General features: G+C 41.0%; 2 protein-coding genes across 4 annotated transcripts; one reads left to right on the top strand and one right to left on the bottom strand.

Moving 5' to 3' along the window:
* Positions 1–611: 611 nt before the first annotated feature.
* On the top strand, positions 612–16,539 carry TRMT10B (tRNA methyltransferase 10B). Of its 3 annotated transcripts, none has more exons than XM_055302515.1 (9): positions 612–658; positions 7,156–7,358; positions 7,808–7,916; positions 8,526–8,650; positions 10,450–10,602; positions 11,768–11,846; positions 12,526–12,593; positions 14,372–14,495; positions 15,052–16,539. In XM_055302515.1, exons 2-9 carry the CDS (start codon positions 7,173–7,175, stop codon positions 15,156–15,158), a joined length of 951 nt encoding a protein of 316 aa, XP_055158490.1. In that variant the 5' UTR covers positions 612–658; positions 7,156–7,172; the 3' UTR covers positions 15,159–16,539. The 3 variants fall into 3 exon arrangements, with proteins under 3 accessions (XP_055158490.1, XP_055158489.1, XP_055158491.1); XM_055302514.1 differs by having other exon boundaries at positions 626–645; XM_055302516.1 differs by lacking the exons at positions 11,768–11,846; positions 12,526–12,593 and having other exon boundaries at positions 626–645.
* A 482-nt stretch (positions 16,540–17,021) lies between these two features.
* On the bottom strand, positions 17,022–22,096 carry EXOSC3 (exosome component 3). The gene is made up of 4 exons (XM_055302517.1): positions 21,764–22,096; positions 20,724–20,873; positions 18,722–18,873; positions 17,022–17,472 (listed from the first exon to the last, which is right to left on the bottom strand). Exons 1-4 carry the CDS (start codon positions 22,085–22,087, stop codon positions 17,271–17,273), a joined length of 828 nt encoding a protein of 275 aa, XP_055158492.1. The 5' UTR covers positions 22,088–22,096; the 3' UTR covers positions 17,022–17,270.
* Positions 22,097–22,491: the final 395 nt, after the last annotated feature.

Raw genomic sequence — 22,491 nt, 5'->3', positions numbered from 1 at the left:
CAGGGAAGGCTGTGTCAGCTGGTGGGTTCTGTGGCTTGTAGAGGAGCCCAGGGGAGGGCAAGGCCCCCCAGGCTTGAAATGAAAGGTGACTCAAGACTGGTTTCAAAAAAAAACAGGATTAAAAAAAAGAGTGGTTTCAGGGAACATCTGGTTGAGCATCTGCCTTTGGCTCAGGGTGTGAAGGGAGGGTCCTGGGATTGAGTCCCGCATCCGGCTCTCCAGAGGGAGCCTGCTTCTCCCTCTGCCTGTGTTTCTGCCTCTATGTGTCTCTCGTGAATCAAATAAACTCTTAAAAAAAAAAAAAGAAAAAAGAAAAAAAAAGGCTGCTTGCAGCCCACTTTCCCAATTGCCCAGTTCTTGACAGCCCTCAAAACCTCTGGTTACCTGCCGCTACCCTGTGAGGTCTGCGAGCGGCTGGGATTGTAACCTCCATCTCACAGCGGGGAAACAGGCTCAGACAGGCGAGGCAATCAATATCTGCGTAAACCATAGGCAACACCCTAGCGTCAGCGCGGGTGGACCGGTGGACTGGACCTCGATGCCAGGGTGAGAACTACAACTACCAGAATGCCATTCGGAGAGGGGGCAGGAACCGGAAGTGAGGCCGGAGGCGGGGCTTGACGTGCGCCGCGGAGGCTGCGTGAGGTGAGGGGTTCAGGTACGCCAGGGGCTCGTTGTGGGGCGGGCGTGGGGTTGGAGGGGTCTGGTTTGGGACTGCCACCTCGTGCGTGGGCGGCACAGTCACCGGGAAGGTACTCTCCACAGTCTTGTGGCCTCGTGTCCTCCACCTTCTTGGTGCTTTCCCTTGCCGCCTGCCCTCACAATTGCAGCCTGTAGGAGAGGCGGGGCCCACAGGTGGGGTACTCTCGGGTCGGGGGTCTGGGTGCTCTAGTGCTGAAGGTGCCAGAGGACTGGAGCCAGCTTCGGTGAACTAAATTTTATTTTATTTTATTTATTTTAATTTTATTTTATTTTATTTTATTTTTTTGAACTAAATTTTAGAAAATGAGAAAAGCGTGCAGAGGCTGGCCCATCACTTAGCGTCCAGGGATATGCTCATCAGGTGGGACTTGGGTGAGGAAAGATCTGAGGCCTCTGCCAACTCAGAGATGGAGAGTGGGGTGGGGAATTGATCAAGTCAGCAAGTATTTATTGAGCGTCTGTTCTGTACCAAGCCTTTTTGTAGGCATACAGGGTAGTGGACAAGGCAAACAGAACACCCGCTTACATGATAGGCATGGAGAAATTCAGATAAAAAGTAAGTAAAACATGTCGGATAATGAAAATCAGAATGAAATGAGGCAGGTAGTCATATAGTTACCTAGGTGAAGAGCACTGGAGGTAGAAATGAGAGCAAGTGCACAGCCCTGAGGTGAGACTATCCTTGGTATGTTAGGAGCAGCAATTCGATCAGAAAGTGCAGAGGACACTTGATGGGGGCGGGGGGGGGGGGAGGCAGACCTTAATGATCAGTATAGGCCATTGTAAGGATTTCAGTTATGAATATAAGTGAAATGGAGAACATTGCATAGTTGTGAGCAGAAGGGTAACATAATTATCAAACATTTAAGATGATGCTTTTCATTCTGCAAAGCTCAGTACTGGTCACTGAGTGTGTGCACCTGAATTCTTTATCGTCTCTTCCCTGGAAGAGCTTATAATGTAGTGGGGAAACAGACCAGCTATGATGCAAGGCTGAGTCAGATAATTGGAGCCCTGTGAAGGCAGAATGGACATCATTCTCAAATCCTCAGCATGCACTGTTATGTTGGGTGCTTAGTAACTGTTACATGATTAGTAACTAATTGAGAAACTCCAGTACTCAGTACTGGACTGTAACAGAGGCTCAGAAAACATCTTTTTTCTTTTTTGTAAGATTTTATTTGTTTTAGAGAAAGAAAGAGCAAGAGCATGGGAGAGGGGCAGAGGAAGAGAATCTTAAGTAGACTCCAAGTGGAATGCCACGCCTGACACAGGGCCCAATACCATGACCCTAAGATCATGACCTGAGCTGAAATCAAGAGTCGGATGCTCAACCGAGTGATTCCCTCAGGCGACGCCAGAAAGCACTTTTTTTTTTTAAGATTGTATTTATTTATTCATGAGGGACAAAGACATAGGGGAGGAAGCAGGCTCCTCACAGGGAGGCCTATGCAGGAGTCGATCTGGGACCCCAGGATAACGCCCTGACATTCAACCACTGAGCTGCCCAGGCGACCCTAGAAAACACTTTTTAATGAAAAAATGAAATGCTAAAACTGGGCATAGATAACATCTCACACAGATAAAGATTTGTTCTTCTGTGATGTCCAATTTCACATTTGTTTTCTGAGGATCAATAGGTAGCAAGCTTCTATTTAATATTTATGGGCTTCCATTTTGTGCCAGACCTTGTGCTGGCCTCTAAAGATACAAAGATGAAGAAGATGTGGTCCCTGCCCAATCTGCTATATTGCCGACTCTTCTGGTAGTGATTGGAATTGCCTTCATTTGATTTTCAATATTGCTGTATCCCAGGTTCCTGAGAAACATCCTCAGGGACTATAGGAACTTGGAGATGTCTGAGATACAAGGAGGGGAATAAGAAGGAGGAAATGGGGATGGTAATGGTAAAATGCAGTTTCGTTTAACAACATTTATTCAAACACTGCTGTTTGCAAGGTTCCGTACTGTGAGTTGTTAGTGTTTATGTAAATATAAGTACACAGTCCCTCCTGCAAAGGAATTCAGTTTGGTGGGAGAGAAAACATGAGCATAGACTTTCCAGTTTTCTAAACAACAGTGGAAAACTCTATAGCCCCTCCAGCTACTCCAACACTGGCTCTCTTTTCTCCTTCCAAGCCAGACTTCTTGAATGAGCTATCTACATCCATTGCCTCCCAGCCATTCCCCAAAAGGCTCTGGCAAAGAGAAGGGGCTCATTGAATATTTATTGACTGAATGAATGGACAAACAGATAAAGATACAAGATGCTGTGGAGTTCAGAGAAGGGAAAGCACTTGGCTGTTAACAAACTGGCATTCATTTAACAAATTGATGTGTTTTCTCACCTTGATAACAATGAGGTTGTTAGGTATTGGACCAGTTTATCCTAAAGTTTTCATTTGTCCTTTTTTTGAATGCCTAAATGTAGAAGAATGCAGATGATGACTCTGATGATTGGCACAATAAGATTTGTCCAGTCATCTAAAGGAATGGTCATAACAGGTCTGGCTATCTTTTCTTAAAAAAGGTATTTATAATGAACATCGCTGTTCATATGTGAACACTGCAGCACTTTGGAAATGTCTAAGAATAATTGGTATTTTCCACATTTCTCTAGAAATAATATGCAGTACTAAATGTTATGTATGCCATAAATTCATAGTGATGCAGTCAATGGTATAACTAAATACATTAAAATTTGTACTGAGTATTAAAGGATTTCTAAGCAAAAGTAAACTTTAGCTTATACAAGAAAATGAACACAAATTTCTAATCTTTAGTTTTTAAAATCTAGAATGTAATTTACTTGGCCATCTTCAGGAATATATCTGGTGGTCATATGTTGTTCACATGATATGTGGTGAATACCCAAAACTTCTCAGAAGCTTACCTTTTTAGAAAAACTAATAGAATAACACCAATTGGGGTTTGAACAGCCTGTATTTCATGTGTAGTTGTTCCATGTCAGGTAAATGAAATATGTGTAGTTCTTGCACCAGTCCTGGCATGTAGTGTTATCCCATCTCATAGAATCGGTGACAAAGAGTTAAGTGTTTTAGCTATTACCCCACTACTCACATGTAGGAAGCTGAGAAGCATGGCTAAATCCTAAGACTGCTGTTTCCACTACAATAACTTATGTTGTCTAAATGAAAAACAAAACTAATATTTGGCCTGATTTTGAGCATTTGATGGAGTACAAGAAAACAAAATGAGCTCTACACTAGAAATGGTTGCTAGGAACAGGAACTGCAGTCAAAACATTAGAGAACAGGGGCATCTAGATGACTGTTGGTGAAGTGTCCAAGTCTGGTTTTGGTTCAGGTCATGATCCCAGGGTGGTGAGATCAAGCTCTGATCCTTCAGTCCGGCTCTGAGCTCAGTGGAGAATCTCTACCTCTCAATCTGCCCCTCCCCCTGCATGTAAGTTGCATGTGTACATGGGCTCCTGAGCTCTCTCTCAAACAAAATAAATACAAAAAAAAAAACATTAGAAAACAAAATAGACACTACTTGGCTCTGTAAGGGGTAATATTTATACAGTTAATGTAAATGCAATTTATTGGTTTACAAAACTTAGAAACAACCAAGGGGATAGACAAAGCTCAAAAGGGTTAAAAATCATGACATAACACAATGTAGAACCTCTCTTGAACATGTAAAATTAAAGTTTCCGCTTACCAAAATTGGAACATTGAAGGAGGAAGAGAGAGGAAGGGAAAGATAAGGCTGTTTTTGTTCAGGGCCTAACCCTGAGGTTGTTGAACAAGAAGTTTAAAGATATTCTTATTAAACATAGTAAAAATATCTTCTGGTAATTATCATGACAGAGGTATGGTATTAGACTTACCTTCCTATGATTGAAAAAAAACTGAAATTAGGTTATATGAAGGAACTGCTTTCAGGCATTGGACAATAGGCAGGACAAGACTGTTATCCTTGAGAGAAATGAATTTGAGATGGATTATAGGCCTAAGTGTAAAAGCTAAAATTATAAAGCTTCTAGAAAGCAACATAGGATATCTTTGTGCTTTTAGGGTAGGCAAAGATTTCTTAAAGGACACAGAAAGCATTAACTATAAAAGAAAAAGAATGATCAATTAGACTTGATTAAAATTTTTAATTTCTGGTCAAAAAAAGAATGTTAGGAAAATGAATAGGCAGGCCACAGATGGGGAGAAAATATTCTCAAATACACATATCTGAAAAAGGACTAATGTCTAGAAATATGATTAACTTCCACAGCTCATTAATAAAAAGATAATTTTAAAATGAACAAAAGACTTGGTCAGAAATCTTACAAAGATATATTATGAATGACCAATAAATTGCCTGAAAAAGTGCTCAATATCAATAACAGTCAAAAAATGCAAATTAAAACACAACTCCGTTCCACTACATAATAATAGCTAAGATTAAGAAATCTATCAACAGCAAATGTTGGTGATGATGCAGAGCATCTGGGAGTCTCCTTCATTGCTGACAGCACTGTAAAATGGTACAGTTACTTTGGGAAACTTTTAGCAGTCTTTTATGAGTTAAATAGGCAACTGTCCTATATGCCCCTCAACTCTGCTGGTAGGTACTTAGCCAACAGATATGAAAACATACATCTACAAAAATACTTGTAAGAGAATGTTCTTAGCAGCTTTATTCATAATAGTCCCAAACTGGAAAAATCTCAAATATCCATCAACAGGAGAATAAACCAATTGTGATTTGGTCATAGAATGGAATTCCACTAATCAATTAAAAGGAATAAACTTAATACGTGAAGCAACATGTATGAATCTCAAAAACATGTTGAGGGGGAAACTGTTAATATCACTGGTTGAATCCATTTATATGATGTTTTATAATAGGCACAGTTAATCTATAGTTATAGAAAAAAAAACAATGGTTGCTTTTGTGTGGTTGTGGGAATGGGATGGAGATTGATTTGGAAAGTGCAGAAGGAAAGGAACTTTCTAGAGTGATAGAAATGTTCCATATCTTGATGAGGGTGTGAGTAACACAGGCCTTATGCTTTTATCAAAAATTCATTGAACTGGTATATTTCTCCCTCACACACATTCCTGAGCTATACCCTTAAAATCTTTGCATTTTACTGTATCTAAATTATACCTCAAGAAATTTTTAAAGGTTGGTGTAACAGAAAAATTAAAAATAAGAGGTGATTTGAATTTTTTATTTTTAAAGATTGTATTTATTTATTCATAAGACACAGAGAGAGAGGCAGAGACACAGGCAGAGAGAGAAACAGGCTCCATGCAGGGAGCCCGACGCGGGACCCGATCCAGGGTCTCCAGGATCATGTCCTGGGCTGAAGGCGGCGCCAAACCGCTGAGCCACCCAGGCTGCCCAGGTGATTTGAATTTAAGTGTTTCATAGGGAGTTGATATAATTCAAAGGTGACGATTTAAGAAATGGAAAGCATATGATTTCATGTTAAGGAGTCAGTTATCAAATGAACTAAAAACACCTGGTTAACAAGTTGCCCCTAGAGGTGAGAGGGGTTGGAGTGAGGATTTGAAAGGAATTACCTTTCATTATAAATAGGGCTTTTTTTTTTTTAATTATATGCATGAATCATATTACATAGATTTACGTTTGCAGAGATAATACTTTTCCAAAGATGGTGGTAGCACCTGGACTCAGGAGCAGCCAGAAGCAATGGACATATTCTTTGTGACACTTAGCTATAGATGGGAGCATTTTTTAATGTACAGCATTCCCAGGGATTTTGAACAGCACTTTGAAATTTTGGCATTGGTTAAGTGTGCCATAGCAGTGGTTCTCCGTATTTTCCTACCTCAGCACTTCTGATGGATATTAATATTCTCAATGATGACTGTGGTTTTCAGCTGCAGTTAAGTTCCCAACTTAACTGAGTTGGGAGAGGGAATAGTTTGGAAAAACAAATTGTGAAACATCACCAGCAACCCAGAAGAATTCTTGGTTGGTTTCAGGAAACTCATTACCATTTTTTGGCTAGCTCTTATTCTCCTAGGATATTTCTAGTATTGGACTTTGCATATAGTAGATACTCAGTAATTGTTTGCTAAAGGAATAGTTTTGAATATAAACTGAAACATAATGGAGGAGGTGGCTTTTGCTATTTCTGTCCCGCCCTCAACTACTACATGGATTTTGAAGAGCACAATAAATGACTGGATTACCTGTGCCACTGCAGCAGTGAATAATCGTTGATTGCTTGGAGGTGTCAGTTTTGTTTGTCTTCTAAGAAGTGGATTCAGTCCTTAGTACTAAAACATTTCTGTGGTGACTCCTTTCTCTGGAAGACACAGATACTTTTGTTTGTTACAATCTGTGTTAATATTTTCCACACTTTTACTCCTTCAGCAACACAGTAACACTCTTTGATACCTCTGTAAGTGAAATAATGTAACATCTCACATAATTATGCCTTTTTCCCACCTGGGTGAGAAGGACAGAAGACTAAGCACATGGACTGGAAATTGGAAGGGAGTGCTCAGAAAACAGACTCACACTTGCTGCAGGAACAAGAAGTCATCCTAGAGGACACAGGTGAAGATAGCATCTCTGAAAGCTTCCAGCTTCTACAGATCGATGTGGAATGCGAGCATCGGGAGGGAGAGACGCTGCCCACAGGCAGTGCAACATGGTGCTCAGTAAGTGCAGCCAGTTGCCTGGCCATTGGCTTTGGGATGATCCTATGTGCCAGAGTCCCCTTGTATAAGGGTAGGTACTAGTAACAGACTAGGAGTGAGTTTGGCATATTCCAAAATTGGATGAATTTCCTGCTAACTGGTTTAAGGTTTCAGTTTCACTTGCTTCATAAGAAGAGTAAATAAAGCTCAAGGGGAATTTTTGATACACCTTGGAAGGATCAGGAAATCTAAAGTCTGCTTTAGGCCCTGTCCCTAATACATTTACTTTGGACACATCACATCTCTTTTTCTGGGGTTCTGCTTTCTCTGAACATAATCCAATCTTTTTCTAATATCTTTTTTTTCTCTCCTAACTTTAAATCTGATTAAAAAAATAATTAACTTTTGAATATTCATTTTCCATTTCAATGCTTACGAAGTTCTCAATTTTGTTTTCTGGATAACATAAGAAAAATGTCCAAAGAAAACAGAGACACTGGGAAAAGATAGTTGCAGCAAAGAAGAGCAAAAGAAAGCAAGAAAAAGAAAGAAGAAAGGCCAATCGTGTAGAAAATTCAGGTAACAATACATCAATACATCAAATTCCTGGTGTAATCATATTTATGTCTTAGCAAACTGGTATCTGCATGTTCCTGGGAGAGTGGGAATATTGTTTTTAAGTAAAAAAACATCTTGGAGGTAGAACCTTTCTATTTTGTTGGGAAACAAAGTATCAAAGCAGAATTTAGGCTGCCTTTCACAAAACTAGTGCACCTATGTGTTTATAAGCTTAGAAGCGGAAGGAATGACAAAATCAGCAGCTAACGTTTACCCAGTGCCTTGTTCTGGGCTCATTGCTGAGATTTTTACATGCATTACCCTAAAGGATAGGTGCTTTTATTATCTCCATTTTGTAGGTAAACTGACCGAGGCTCAAAAGTTAAATAACATGCCCAAGATCATCTAGTAATAAATGAATGGATTGAACTCTTGATTTATACCTGGCAATGTGCTCCGGAGCCCACACTCTTCCCCACTCTGCTGTACCCAAATGAACGAATACATTGCATGAGTTTCAGGTTTCTCTTTGTATGCAAAAAGTACTCAGTTGGCTGGGAGTATTTCTTTCTTACTGAATGTATTCCTTTATTTTCCCACTTTTATTCCTTTCTGATAATTTCACTCTAGGCATCTGCCCCCAGCACAGCAAACGTTTTCTGAGATCCTTAACCAAGGAGAGACTTTTGGAAGCCAAACACTCAGGACCAAGACTCTGTATTGATCTGAGTATGGCCAACCACATGTCTAAGAAGGTAGGACATCCATTAAACTCTGAATTCCTGCTCACATGAGGGAGGTCAATGACCAGTTCCAGCTTCTATAATTCCATAGTAGACCAGCAAAAGTGTTTAGTTTTTTATGCATTAAGCCACTCAGTTCCAAGATGGCTGTTGTTATGAATCAGAAAAAGAATAGATAACTTCTAGTTTAGTTTGCAAAGTTTTATCTTATCTTCTTTTCTGAGCTGTACACTGTTGCCTCTGTGTTCATGGTGTCCCTAGTCTAGATGGAGCCTTTTGTGTTCAGTTCGCCAGAGATGAAATCTGGCTTTCTACTGGGAAGACAAATACTTGCCTGGTTGCATGTTGTGAGGACATGCCCTGGTGGAAGGTCTTCCTACAATGTATGTGTTTTAATGGTTTTCCATTCACCCTATTGTGAAGGAGGGATTCCATGCTAGACTGAAAAAAAAAAAACACACTTGACATTGGACAGATAAGAGTGATAGCAGTTTATTAGTCACCTATACTCAGCCCAGGGAAAGGATGACACTGCATGCCATGTAGGGCCATAGAGGGTTACACTCAGGAACAGATTGAACAACTAGGGGCTGTGGGAGGCAGGTTTTGTAGTGTCATGAGCCTGGGGTACCCCCTTGGTTCCTACAGGAAGATGTGATTGATTTGCTGGGAAAAGTTCCTAGGCTGGCAGGCAATTGAAACTCACTCCTCGCAGATAAGCAGGAACTATGCCTGGTCCCTTTGATAGAAATGACTCTTATCGAAGGGAGCAGAATTGGGAGAACTTTCAGTTGAGTTTTTCAGGGCCCACCTGGTTTCACCAGATGTCTAATTAACACACAGTGGTGGGCCTTCATTTTAGACCTTACACCACAAAACATATTTTTCTGTTTGCCAACATCTCTTGTTGTATGTGCTGGTGTTTGCATGTTTTTCAGAGAAATTAGAAAGACTGAAGATCTGGGGTTCTTACATGGAACCTCTAAGTATAGCCCTCTGAAAAGGTCAACCAAGAATTTTCTACTGTTTATAGTAATTGAGGTATCAGATTAAATCAAACCCAAAGTATTTTTTACTTGGGCAGCCTGGGTGGCTCAGCAGTTTGGCACTGCCTTCAGTCTAGGGTGTGATCCTGGAAACCCAGGATGAGTCCTGCATCAGGCTCCCTGCATGGAGCCTGCTTCTCCTTCTGCCTGTGTCTCTGCCTCTCTCTCTCTCTCTCTTTCTCTCTATGTCTCTCATGTGTAAATAAATAAAATCTTTTTTTTTAAAGTGTTTTTTCTTTTGAACCAAATCAGGCCAGATTGTTTAACTACCTTTCTTAAGGGTGTTGTCTCTGAATCAGGAGGGAAAGTTAAAACTTCCAACCCTAGTAAATCTTCCAGAGTTAGGGAGAAGCTGCCAAGTTTATCTGATGGAGTATTAGAAAATGTATAGTATTCTGACCTTGTTAAAGTAAATAGTAAATAGTATATGGTAAGATTTTAGATAGGAGCTAGAAGAACAATTCCATATATCATATTAGATATATAACAACAGGTCCAGAAGGAGGGAGAGTGCTCAGTCTTTGCATTAACTGACTATTTTTGGGCTAGTGTCATTACTTTAACTTTGATCTCTAAGGCAAGTTCGGTGGGGTGTAACATGCAGGCCCACATATACATACTAGCTCCTAGAGTAAAAGGAGCCCTTCTAGTTTATGAGATTTCCCAGAGTAGCATTCAGTGAACTTACTGAGTAACCATTTGTTGATAATGAATTTAGAAAGAGTGGGCATGTTTCCAAGCTAAGTCATCGGCATTTCTTTGAAGGAATTAAGTAGACTGGCTGGACAGATCCGAAGGTTGTATGGTTCAAATAAAAAAGCTGACAGGCCATTTTGGATCTACCTCACTGGATTCACAACAGACAGTCCCCTCTATGAAGAGTGTTTGAGGATGAATGATGGATTTTCTAGTTACCTGGTAAGCCTCATTTTATGTCTTATTTGAAGTGTCATTTGAAAAGTAGGTTGTGTGCTAATAATAAATTTTTAAGACTTTTTTATATTTTGATATAAAAACGTGTGAAATATTTGTTTTCACTATTGCAATCTAAAAAATGTTAGAACCTCTTATCAGTTCTTATATTTCTAAACTTTCAGCCTTCCACTGCATTGGTGATTGAATATTACCAGTCTCTAGGACTGTATTTTGTATCTTGTATATTGTATGGTAGCCTGTATGCTCCAGGAATGATTGGGGAAAATGCCATGACTCCTTTCTTGGTTATAGTAGTACAGAATTAGGGAACATGAGTTGTGGGGGAAGAGAAAATCCCTATGGAAGTAATGTGGATTCAAGATGAGTTTTAGGGAATACTCAGTTAATTTTTTACATCTTTCCCTAGGGTCTAATGAATGTAGTGATTGTAATACAGGCAGTAGTCCAGATCACTTCCTAAGATGTGCCACTGAATATGTCCTATGTGTTTGTGTTATATATCTGGGACTGGGCTGTGTGAACTTTCCCAGGGAGGTTCACAGAGGCAGTGAGCGTGCAAAGTATCCTGTACGGTCCTACACTGTTAGTTGTGGTCACTGTTACCATCTTAACAGTCTGTTCTGTAATACAACCATTTCTAGCTTTTCTTCTCTACAAGTGTTTTATGATTCTTTTATGTGAGCCCATCAGGCCCACTCTTAGGGCTGCGACAGGCCCACTCTTAGGGCTGCAGAGTTCCCTTGCTTCCCCGTCTTCATGCCTTTCTTCCGCGACTCTCCCCACATTCAGTGCTTCTTCCTTTTGTATGTATCAATCTCACCTCTTCTCAGAAACCAAGTTCCAGCCTTCCCTTCAGTAGAAGGTCATCCCTGGTATTGTCACTCCCTCATCTGTCATCCTGGGGCAGCCTTCCTGTACATCTGTTAGGGCCTCTTGTTGCTTTGTCTCATTTTGTAGGATTGAGTGTCCTTTCTGCTTCCCCTCCCCAGCTGAGCACCTTCTGAGAACAGATTGTCAGACATGTATCTCCTTGATGCACATAGGGGCCATACCCAGCAGAATAGATAGATGCCTGGTAACTAGTTGCTGCAGTGTGGGCTGCATCTTAACCTAGTTCACACTACATTGGATTATTTACATTTTTCAGCTAGACATAACAGAGGAAGACTGCTTTAGTTTATTTCCTCTGGAAACCCTTGTGTACCTGACTCCTGACTCAGAACACGGTATGTACTTGACTGCATGGATTCATGTAGCACTTTGTTCTTAGCCCTTGTTTGACTATTCTCTGTGTCAGAACTTGTTAAAGCCACCCAAGGCGTTATCAAAAAAAAAAAAAGAAAAAAAAAAAAAGAAAAAGAAAAAGAAAAAATAAAAAGGAATGAATATTAATTACACATGTCTTATGGATGGATACATCACTATGCTTTCCATGTTTCCTACAATGTATGCACAGCTGTATAGATTTGGGTCTTCAGCCTCGGCTGGACCTTGTGAGCTACCTGGTAATGTTTCCCAGTTTCCCCAATCAGCTCCTTCCTTGGCCCTTCTTGGATCAATGTTAAATACATATTTTTTTCCAGAAAATTGACTAATTCACATAATTTTCAAATTTATTGGTTTCAAGTTGATCTTAGTATTCTTTTTTAATTATTTCACATTCCTTTGTCATTTTAATTTTGTCTCTTTTCTGGGTCCTCATATTGATTTGAATCAACTACCTTTTTTTCTTGATCAGATATGCCAAAGCTTTGTCTTTTCAGAGAATCAACAAATCTATTACCTTTTGGTTTCTATTTCATTAAATTTCTACTTTTAATCAGTAATAATTCTTTGCTTTTAATTTCTTTGGATTTAGAAATTATAAAACCGATTTGATCTCAATGGCCTTCATTTTTTCATTAGCTCTTGAAGATATTGATCTAAACAAAGTTTACATCCTTGGTGGACTTGTGGACGAAAGCATTCAGAAGGTAAATGTACATTTCAGACCTAACAACTGTATTTTGAAAAGTGGGGCTTACTTTCAGAGGCAGCTGCCCTATCATAACCTTATGCAAAAGGCCTGAAAACTCAAGACTAGGAAGAAAGAACCTATCCTACCTAGCTTGACCCTTCTACTTGTGAAAACTCAAGACTAGGAAGAAAGAACCTATCCTACCTAGCTTGACCCTTCTACTTGTGAAGCTCCCTGTCCTCATCAGCGTTAGCTATCCTGACCTGACAGCCCAGTTGGGAACTGGAATGGGAATGTTTGGTAATTAGATAAATAGCTATTGTTGAGCTCCTTTCTTCTCTCCTCTTTTTATTAGTTCTGCAAGGGTAATTCTGATATGATATTGACCAATGAAATACTGACTCAGCATTCTTACCAGCTAGTTGTTCTTTGTGGGAGAGGAGATTGCTCCTTCTTAGGCCATCTTTTCTGCTGACATAAGACTTACTTCATAATCTCAACATTGGTAGGACAGTCCAGATTTCTTTTGTTGAATTGGAATTTTATTGGAATGGCCTTCTTGTGGAAGAGCCATTTTACTTGCTTGGTGTGTGGCCCTGAGGGGATGGAATTAGGACAAATGAGTGAAAAGCTCAGAGAAAACTGAAAATTTGGCTATCAAGAATTTCCTTTTAACCTGTACTGTCAAAATTAGAGTAGGTTTCCCCAGGATGCATGGAACTCCCTTTGACAAGGATTGTCCATTTGAGGACAGAGCCCACTTAGGAGGGAGGCCATAGAGGATACACCAAGATTGGAAGGAATGTTTAGAGTGGAATGGTTAACTATTGAGGCCCCTTCCCAACCCAAGGATGTTAATTATCCCAGGAATCTAAACCTTTCTCTTTAATCCTCAAATTTTAAGTAGGTAGATGATCTTTCCAGAGCTTCTTACAAGATAGCAAATATAATTTAAACTTCAGTTCATGACTCAGGGACATCTTTAAAGGGATATTAGTTACTGTACTCCGATCCTAAATGGCCTCAGATTTGGGAGGTTTGTTGGGTTCTTACGACTCTTTTCTGCAGTTTCCAGAGCCCTTTTAATTGGGCTGTGTGCTCTCATACCTTAATGCTGTCTTGTTGCTCGTGGTGTATCTGACTTGAATCCTCTCTCTTTTCTGTAATTTGCTGTTGCCCAATGGCAATGGGCTAAAAACTCTAGATATCCAGAACTGCATCTTACTGAGTTAGGGTCAGGAGTGTTCTCTGATTGATTAGACTTCTTGAACTTTTGGATACAGATTGTGGCTGCAGATAGACCTCTCTTTATTTCCTTTTTGGTTGTAAGTAGCAGTAAATGGAAACTAGTGGATAGATGACTCCCAAGGAAGTAAGATGTTTGCTGCACAAGCCATTTCTCACATGGAATAATATTCTGCATTATCTGCAGTTCCTTCCACTCTGCCATAGGCTACTGATTTTTTTTTTTTAAGATTTTATTTATTCATTCATGAGAGACAGAGAGAGAGAGAGGCTGAAACACAGGCTGAGGGAGAAGCAGGCTCCATGCAGGGAGCCTGATGTGTGACTCAATCCCGGGTCTCCAGGATCACTCCCTGGGCCAAAGGCAGCGCTAAACCACTAAGCCACCCGGGCTGCCCAGGCTACTGATTTTTAATACACTTTTCATGTAATTAATGATTACAGATGGAAATTGGAGTGTTGGTAAATGGGGTTTTTCAGTTTGTTATGCATATTACAATGACAATCTTTGTCATTTTTAAAAGGAAAATATTTAACTGTGATTTACAGAAGGTGACATTTCAAAAAGCCCAAGAACATTCTGTCAAGACAGCCCGCTTGCCAATCCAGGAATACATGGTCAGATGCCAGAATGGGAAAAACTATCATTCAGAGATATTGGCCATCAATCAAGGTACTGCTGAATGGCCTACACTTAACATGTGTTAGTTCTGGTGCTACTTCTTTGTGTTGTGTTGAAGTATAAATGGCCCTTGAAGCAACCCTGTCTGACGTGCTCAGATTTTATTGCATACACTTTATGATGGGTATTGTGGCCTCTTAGAGGCATTTTTCATTTTCTTCTTAGATCCCAACTATGTTAAAGGTAGTTGAAATTTTTCCCTTGGCCTAAAATGCCCTGTATTCAACCCATCATTCGACAGTGAATTCCCATTTGTCCTTTAGAATTCAGCCTAGGAGTGTCTCAGCCCCTGCTTGCCCCCTCACAGCCACGTCAGGGGCCCCCCTTGGTGTTCCCATTGTACTATTTTCCTCTCAGTGTTGCAGCACTGTTGGTAAAGGCTCGTTCGTATCTGTGTAGGCTGAGGTCCCTGTGGGCAGTTGGGTCCATGAGTGCTGCAGCGTAGTTTTGTTGAATGAAATATTCCAGAACACCCTTTTCCTCATTAGTCCTTTACTAGTTCTTTTTCCTCAGTGTGGTCACTGTTTTCTTTTTACCCTTCTAACAGTATTTGATATCCTGTCCACATACTTTGAGACCCAAAACTGGCCTGAAGCACTGAAGAAAGGAGTTTCTTCCAGGAAAGGCTACGTTCTTCAGGACTCAGTGGAATGATGGACAGCCTAAGGAGCTGCAGGAGGCAAAGTTGCTGGAGGTGCTTTGACAGAGAAGCAGAGCAGAGGCTGGCGATGGCACACACTTGCCTTTACCTTGACATCCTGGTTCTTCCCTAGAATATAAATTACTAATAACAGGGACCATATTTTATGCTCTTTTCTATCTCCCATAGTGCCTGGCTCATGGGAAGAGCCCAGATATATATTGACTAAGTAAAAAGTTTACATAACAAGGAATTAGCCCTAAACTATATGGCTTTGGATGTATTAATTCATTTTCTATATATCTATTTGTGAAATATCTACTCTTTAGAGATAGCTTAAATAATTATTGTTACATCAAGTTTAATTTTCACTCAACTGTCATCATAAAGTTGTAGTACTTTCTCTAGCCTCCTCTGATGCTGCTCATTTTCCCCAACTCAGTAATATGCTTGACATGTTTCACAGGATTGGCCTGTCCTAACCTAGCCCTGCTTTAAGTCCCTGTAGCATTTCATTCCCACCTTTGGCTCCTACCGTGTCTCCCCTGCTCTGAGTGTGGGAGTGGAGGCTTTCTTCCTAAAGTAGCCTCCTAATAGGACACTTCGTGGGAGTATCTTTGTATCTCTTCTGAGCTTTGTACAAACTAGATTCTTCATATATATTTGTAACTAACGGGTCAAACTGAAAAGCAAAACCACAGTATTTAAGTCTAACTTAAAAATAACCAGAAAATACATTGCTTCTGACACAAGCATGTTGGATCACCTCTCATTACATAAATCTCAGTGATCCCTTCTCTCATGTCTTAGTTATGTACAGTTGCTTCAGTTACTCTGACCAGTTTGGGTTAGTAAACTTGAAAGCTAAATTGTTAGCAAATTCAGAGAATGTATCCTAGATCTCAAAAGAACCAAAACATTACTCCTCTGCTCTGTCCCTTCCCCATCAGAATTTAATTCTTAAGGAGCTATGATCACCTTATAAATTATATCAGTGTTCTTTTCTTAAAAACAGCCAATCTTCAGGAAACATCTTTGGGAATATATAATGCTCCTTGGTCTTTAGCACCATATTGAACGAGTTCTATAATCTTTGTCATCCAAAAGGGCCCTCCTATGGCTAGGCTTCAAGGATAACTCATACTCTCAGGGAGGTCTCTGACCCCAGAACACTGACCTGGATCATCTGCCAGGCTTCATTTTCACCTCTAGAGGCTTAGCTTAAAACACCAAACAGCATGGAAGAATTTCCTCTCCAACTCTATCACCTCTACCATTTTTTAAAAACCTAGGCATCGAGTTTTGGACTTGGCTTCAGAGATCCTCATCAGTAGTTATTTATAAAACATATTTATAGGGACACCTGGGTGGCTCAGTGGTTTAGCGTCTGCCTTTGGCCCAGGGCGTGATCCTGGAGTCCCGAGATCGAGTCCCACGTCGGGCTCCCGCATGGAGCCTGCTTCTCCCTCTGCCTGTCTTTGCCTCTCTCTCTGTCTCTCATGAATAAATAAAGAAAATCTTTAAAAAAATAAAATAAAAACATTTATTAAACAACAAAAAGCTGGACATACCCAAAATATCCTATAATATGAAAATAATGAGATCTATTGCCTTTTTAACAATAATCACATAAGAAATAAATGTTGTTTGGACAGAGTATATTATAAAGTAGTATAAAAAGTAGAATCCCATAATTCCAATTTGAAAAAAATTCACATACACTGTGTCCATAGTGTATTTGCTTCTTTACGTATTCTATATTTTCTTTGATGAACATGTTTTACTATTATCAGAAAATAACTGTTATTTTAACATTTACTTTGGTTTATTATAAAAGCTGCCCTTGAACAAAACTAGAGGAGTTAATGTCAAATAAATGATCGTACTTTTAGTAAACTTTATTGTAAAGAAAAAATACATCATTATTTTATAATGATTTTTCTCACCCACAAGAACATGGGTGGCAACTAGTAACATTTTTATAAAAATATTTAGGACTTTGATAAGACAATATGTACATTCACATTTTGTCTTCTGAAAGTTTAATGGGGAGAGAGTCCCCTGAAAAACTTTTCCCCAGGAAACCCATAGTCTCTTGGGTCAATTGACCCATAAAAAAATTCCATCTAACTTTCTGCCAATCTGGAGAAAATCTGTTTTCTCTGATCTGCTGTCATGTGTTCACAAGCTTCTAAAATGTTTGCCAAAATTAAGGTCTGCTGAATGGTCTTTGCCTTAACCCATATTCTTCCATTCATCCCAAATACTATCTCCAGTGGGTAGAGTTTTCCCACTTCCTGTAGGATTTCACAGTCTGGAGCCAAGAGCCTAGTGAGGAAATGGAAAGAAAATTAAATTTAAGAAGTGTGATCTCACTCTCTTTTAGAAGAAGACTCCTACTTTCTGGACAGCTCTCCATAGTTATTCAAAACCCCATCAACATCATCCAAGAATAAGGCACATGACATTTGCTGCCCCCTTTCATCCAAGCACACTTAGCAGTATACCACAGGTCACAACAGTGGATTATCCTCTACAAAGAAATCAAACTCCTGGGGCACCTGGGTGGCTCAGTGGGTTAAGTGTCTGCCTTTGGCTCAAGTCATGATCCCAAGGGTCCTAGGATCATGCCCCACATTGGACTCTGTTCAGTGGGGAGTCTGCAGCTCTCCCTCCCTCTGCCACCCTTCCTACTCATGGTCTCCCTCTCAAACAAATAAAATCTGTAAAAAAAAAAAAAAATTAGATTCCCTGTGTCACCAACTTTACAAAAACTGTATAAAGTTCTTCCCCAATACTGTCAGAGTACCTTAATTCTAGGCTTTAGAATTCATAGCTTTTTTTTTTTTTTTTTTTAAATCTATGGTGCTAAAAGAACAGTTTAAGCTTATTTCCCTGACAATGTAAGTTATTCCCTGGTATTAAATTCAGTACGTGGAGAGAAGCATTAACTTTCAAACTACAAGGATGCTGCTTGGTTAATAATGCTTCTCTGTCTTGAACTAATTGTCCAAATCTGCAGAATAAATAACAAAGAGAGGCATGCAACGCTGAACTCCGAGGCTCAGGAGTTCTAGGAGTAAAGCTTTTTTAATAGGTAAAGATTTAAACACCTAACAGAATCTATGTCTGGGACTATTAAATCTAGTGGGAGAGAACAGCAGGAGCCTTAATGAGGAGCCTGAAGAGCACATCAGCCTACCTGCATCTGACCCCCATTACTAAAAAATTTTGATTTTATACAATTGTAAATTGCTTCTGTATTCAAATGACTTAGGAGGAAAGGCCAGTGTTTATATTTGGAGGCAGTATATCAGCCGTAAGAACAGCAGATTTTCTGGGAGAGAAGGCCAGACTCCACATCAACACAAAAACTACACTAGATACATGTGAATTTAACATATTCACATGAAGAGAGAATGGGACTAAATGCAGGAGTTTAAAATGGACAATGATTTTTAAATTTGAGGAAATTTAGACATTGTTACAAAGAGTCCAAACCCCAAAGATGAGACAACTTTCCAAAAAGGTAGAATTATAAGAGAGGACAGGTGAGCCAGAAGGCATCAAGACTTACTTTCTAATTAAGCCCAAGGTCACTTTAAAAAGCAGACCGTCCTGTCCAATCACACCCATTCCACTGGCTCGTCCACAGCTGTCAATGCAGACCATCTCTGGTTCCATATCTTTATTAGCAACCACAAACTGGCCATAGATGAGATCTCCAACCTAAAATGAGAATTTAAAACAGTTCATTTCCTCTCAGCAAATCACTCTACAGGTGCTGTTACTGGTTCTTTCTCACAGGCAGCAATGTCAGCCATCTGTATTTCTGTGACTAAGGGACTGTTCTCCAGAATACCCATCAGCCTGGAGTTGAGTCTTTAAAAAGGCAACATGAGGAAGTGTGCCCTCCTTAGACTGGGAGCTATCTCAGAGACAAGAGAACATCCTCAAAGGTTACACCATCCAATATAGTAGCCATTACCCACATGCAGTTATTTAAACTTTCATTTAAATTAATTAAAATTAGACATTTAAAATTAAGTTCGTCAGTTGCATCAGCCACATTTCAAGTGCTCAACAGCTACATTTGGCTAGTTGCTACCATACTAGTCCATGCAGATATAAAACATTAGTGTCATCACAGTTGTTCTATTAGCACTACTCTAGGGAATTTGTGAGATCAAGCCCCACATTGGACTCTGCACTCAGTGTGGCGTCTCTTTGAGATTCTCTCTCCCTCTCCCCCTCCTCCCATTCTCTCTCTCTCAAGTAAATAAATAAATCTTTAAAAAATAAAACCTCAGAGTTGAACTTCAAAATGATGAAACAAAGGGAATGGAGGAGAATTAATTTGTTCTGTTGTGTATCTGCTATTAGTTGGTGACTGGCAACTAAAGAAATAAAAACATTCTTTGTATTTTAGAAGCATTTGGTCGTGGAGGGCAGTGAGGATGTACATATAAATAACAAAGTTCATTTAAGAGGTGCTAAAGTTATAAGAAAGGTGACTGTAGATGAGGGATGGTGTTACCGAGGTGGTGGTGTTTAGCCTGGTTCTCAAAAATGAGATGTTCCATAGGCTAAGGGGACAGAGCAATCCAGATAAAGGGAACAGCATGAGCAAACGTACAAGAGCAGGGACTTATGAATTCAGTAGTGCTATTAAATAGTTTGAGATAGGAGCACCTGGGTGGCTCAGTGGCTGAGCATCTGCCTTTGGCTTAGGTCGTGATCCCAGGGTCCTGGGATTGAGTCCTGCTGATGCAGGTTCCCCACAAGGAGCCTGCCTCTCCCTCTGCCTAGGTCTGTGCCTCTCTCTGTATCTCTCATGAATAAATAAATAAAATCTTTAGTTAATAAATAAATAGTTTGAGATAGTTCAAGCATAGATACAATTATAGACAAGAAAGGACTTCTGGAGTATAATGCCAATGAAATCTATAGGCTTCAAAGAAATTTTTTTTCCCCTCTTTTGGAGAAAGGAGAGTGTGTGAGGCTGTTGGCTTTTGAGAGGGCAAAAGTGTAGAGGCAGGGATGTTAATGAGGAGGTCACTGACCAAGTCTGGTCAAAAAATAGCTAAGGTCTGAACTTGCAATATGGAGATATACAGGGATGAACATGCAAAACATCAGAGACAGAATCAAAGCTGTTGGGAAATGGTGATGTGACTGAAGTTGTGAGATGCCAGTCAATCAGGATGGATAGATGGCTGATGTGGCAATTTGCACCATCTACCCCTCCTTCTTCCCCAGCCTATGGTTTACTTCCTTGTCCAGTGGATATGGACATAAAAAACAATAGAAAGAACAAATATAACCTTTCAACTCAGTAGAGATGAAACAGCCCCCAATATAGCAAATGTAAAATAAGTATGTGACTCTGGTTAGAGCTGGAGCACTGGAAGGAACTCTTGGGCCCCAAAGTGATTACACACTCAGAGATGACCCCATAGAGCTGGGAAAATAATAGGTCATGCTTAGGAGACAATTTAGGTAGCCTTTTGGTTATTTGAGTGTTTCTGACTATTCTTATGCTTTTCTTCTTTTTTGTAACCAAAAGCTCCCATTGTTACCTGCACATTTGGTCTGTTTCTTTTAGTTGCACCTTCGAATGCCAAGTAAGACAAAGAAGCTGGCTCACTCCCTCCAACATCAACTTTGAAAATATCTCCAGACTTAGCTGTCACTATGCCGATCACATGGTCTCCTTTCACGGGGACATACTGCAGAAGAAAACAGAATGAAAGAACAGTCATAGATGACAATCATTTCCAAGGTATCTTGGAAGATATCTTTAATAAGTCCTTAGTGGTCATTAGATTATTTAAAAAATATTTTGAAATTCAAGTTTACAAATCAATACAAATCAACAACAAATGTGATGTTTCTCTCAGTAAAAGAAAAAAAAAATCACACCATAAACTCTCAGGTTTACAGCTTCTAATACTCTGTTCATTTGGGTCAGTATCCCACACCTCTTGTATCCTTATCAGAACTTCCTAGAGCGGGGATCCCTGGGTGGCTCAGCGGTTTGGCTCCGGCCTTCGGCCCAGGGCCTGATCCTGGAGTTCTGGGATCGAGTCCCACATCCGGCTCCCTGCATGGAGCCTGCTTCTCCCTCTGCCTGTGTCTCTGCCTCTCATGAATAAATAAGTAAAATCTTAAAAAAAAAAAAAAAAAACTTCCTAGAGCTTCTGCTGGCATATGAAGTCCAATGGTACAGGGGACGGGGTCCTTACAACCAAGAACGGCTATTTCATTGCTAGACAAACTTTCCCATATTAAAGTCCTTACCTACTCTAAGAGAAATTTAACTCCCTGTAACATCCACTTATTGAGCCTGGTTCTGGTGCTCCCTGACCTTTGAGGCTCTGTAGGCAATGACCCTGTCTCACAATCCCTATCCTCTTAGACGCCAAGATTTCCAGTCTCCTTTCTCTCCTTCTCGGGCCACGTTCCATTTGTTCACAGTCCCTCTGAGGGGGATGCAGCGGTGCGCACAAGATTACGGTGGCTCTGGACCAGCATTCGCAGAGAAGAGGTCCAGGGCCCCATGCAGAGCGAGGCTATCCCCCTCACGGCCGTACCACCTCTCCGGAGTCCCCCAACTCACCCGTTTCTGCTGTGAGTCCACCCAGTAAACGCCACCGCCGCTGCCGCCGCCGGGCTCCTTGTGACGGAGGCGGCCGCACTTGGTGACCAGTAGGCGGTCGCCACAGCGCCGCAAGCCCGGGCCGCACACGACGCGCCCCCGGGAGCGCGTCCCCGCATTCAGGCGCAGCGGTCGCTCCCCAGCACCCCCTGGGCCTTCAGCGTCCTCCTGCTCCGGCAGCAGCAGCTCCTCACCCGGGAGCACCACCTGATCCAGCACGGTGCGCGCCGCACGCGCCCGGTCTCCCGGCAGAGACTCGGCCGCAGCACCCACCGCCTCAGCCATACCGCGAACCTCCACACGCAACCTTCAGCTTCCGCTTCCGGCCCCGCGTCCAATCGCCAGCCTGCCCGAGGCGTTCCGTTTCCGGTAGTAGCGGTCTGTAGGAACCGAACCACCTACGTCCCTGAAACCTGAGAGCTGTGGGCGGGGGTCCTGCCGAGGTGGCTGCGGAAATATCTCCCGCCGGTCACCTTTCTTGCGGTCTTTCTGCAGATCAGTACGAGAAACACGCGGCTTAAGTCGATGGCAGATACCTCACTTCCGCTGTTTCGGGCTGCCCCGCTGGATACAAGACGCTCCCAAGTGTGGTTCCGTGGGAACCTCGACGACGGAGCCGAGGGGCTTCGGGATTGATCCTTTCCTTCCAAGACTCAGCCCTCTGAAGGAAAAGCATTTTCCTTTTTCTA

The sequence above is a fragment of the Nyctereutes procyonoides genome, unplaced genomic scaffold (assembly GCF_905146905.1).
Source record: "Nyctereutes procyonoides isolate TBG_1078 unplaced genomic scaffold, NYPRO_anot_genome, whole genome shotgun sequence".
NCBI classification, from domain to species: domain Eukaryota; kingdom Metazoa; phylum Chordata; class Mammalia; order Carnivora; family Canidae; genus Nyctereutes; species Nyctereutes procyonoides.
The sequence above is the reverse complement of the archived record's forward strand: the minus strand, read 5'-3'. Positions and strand labels throughout refer to the sequence as shown.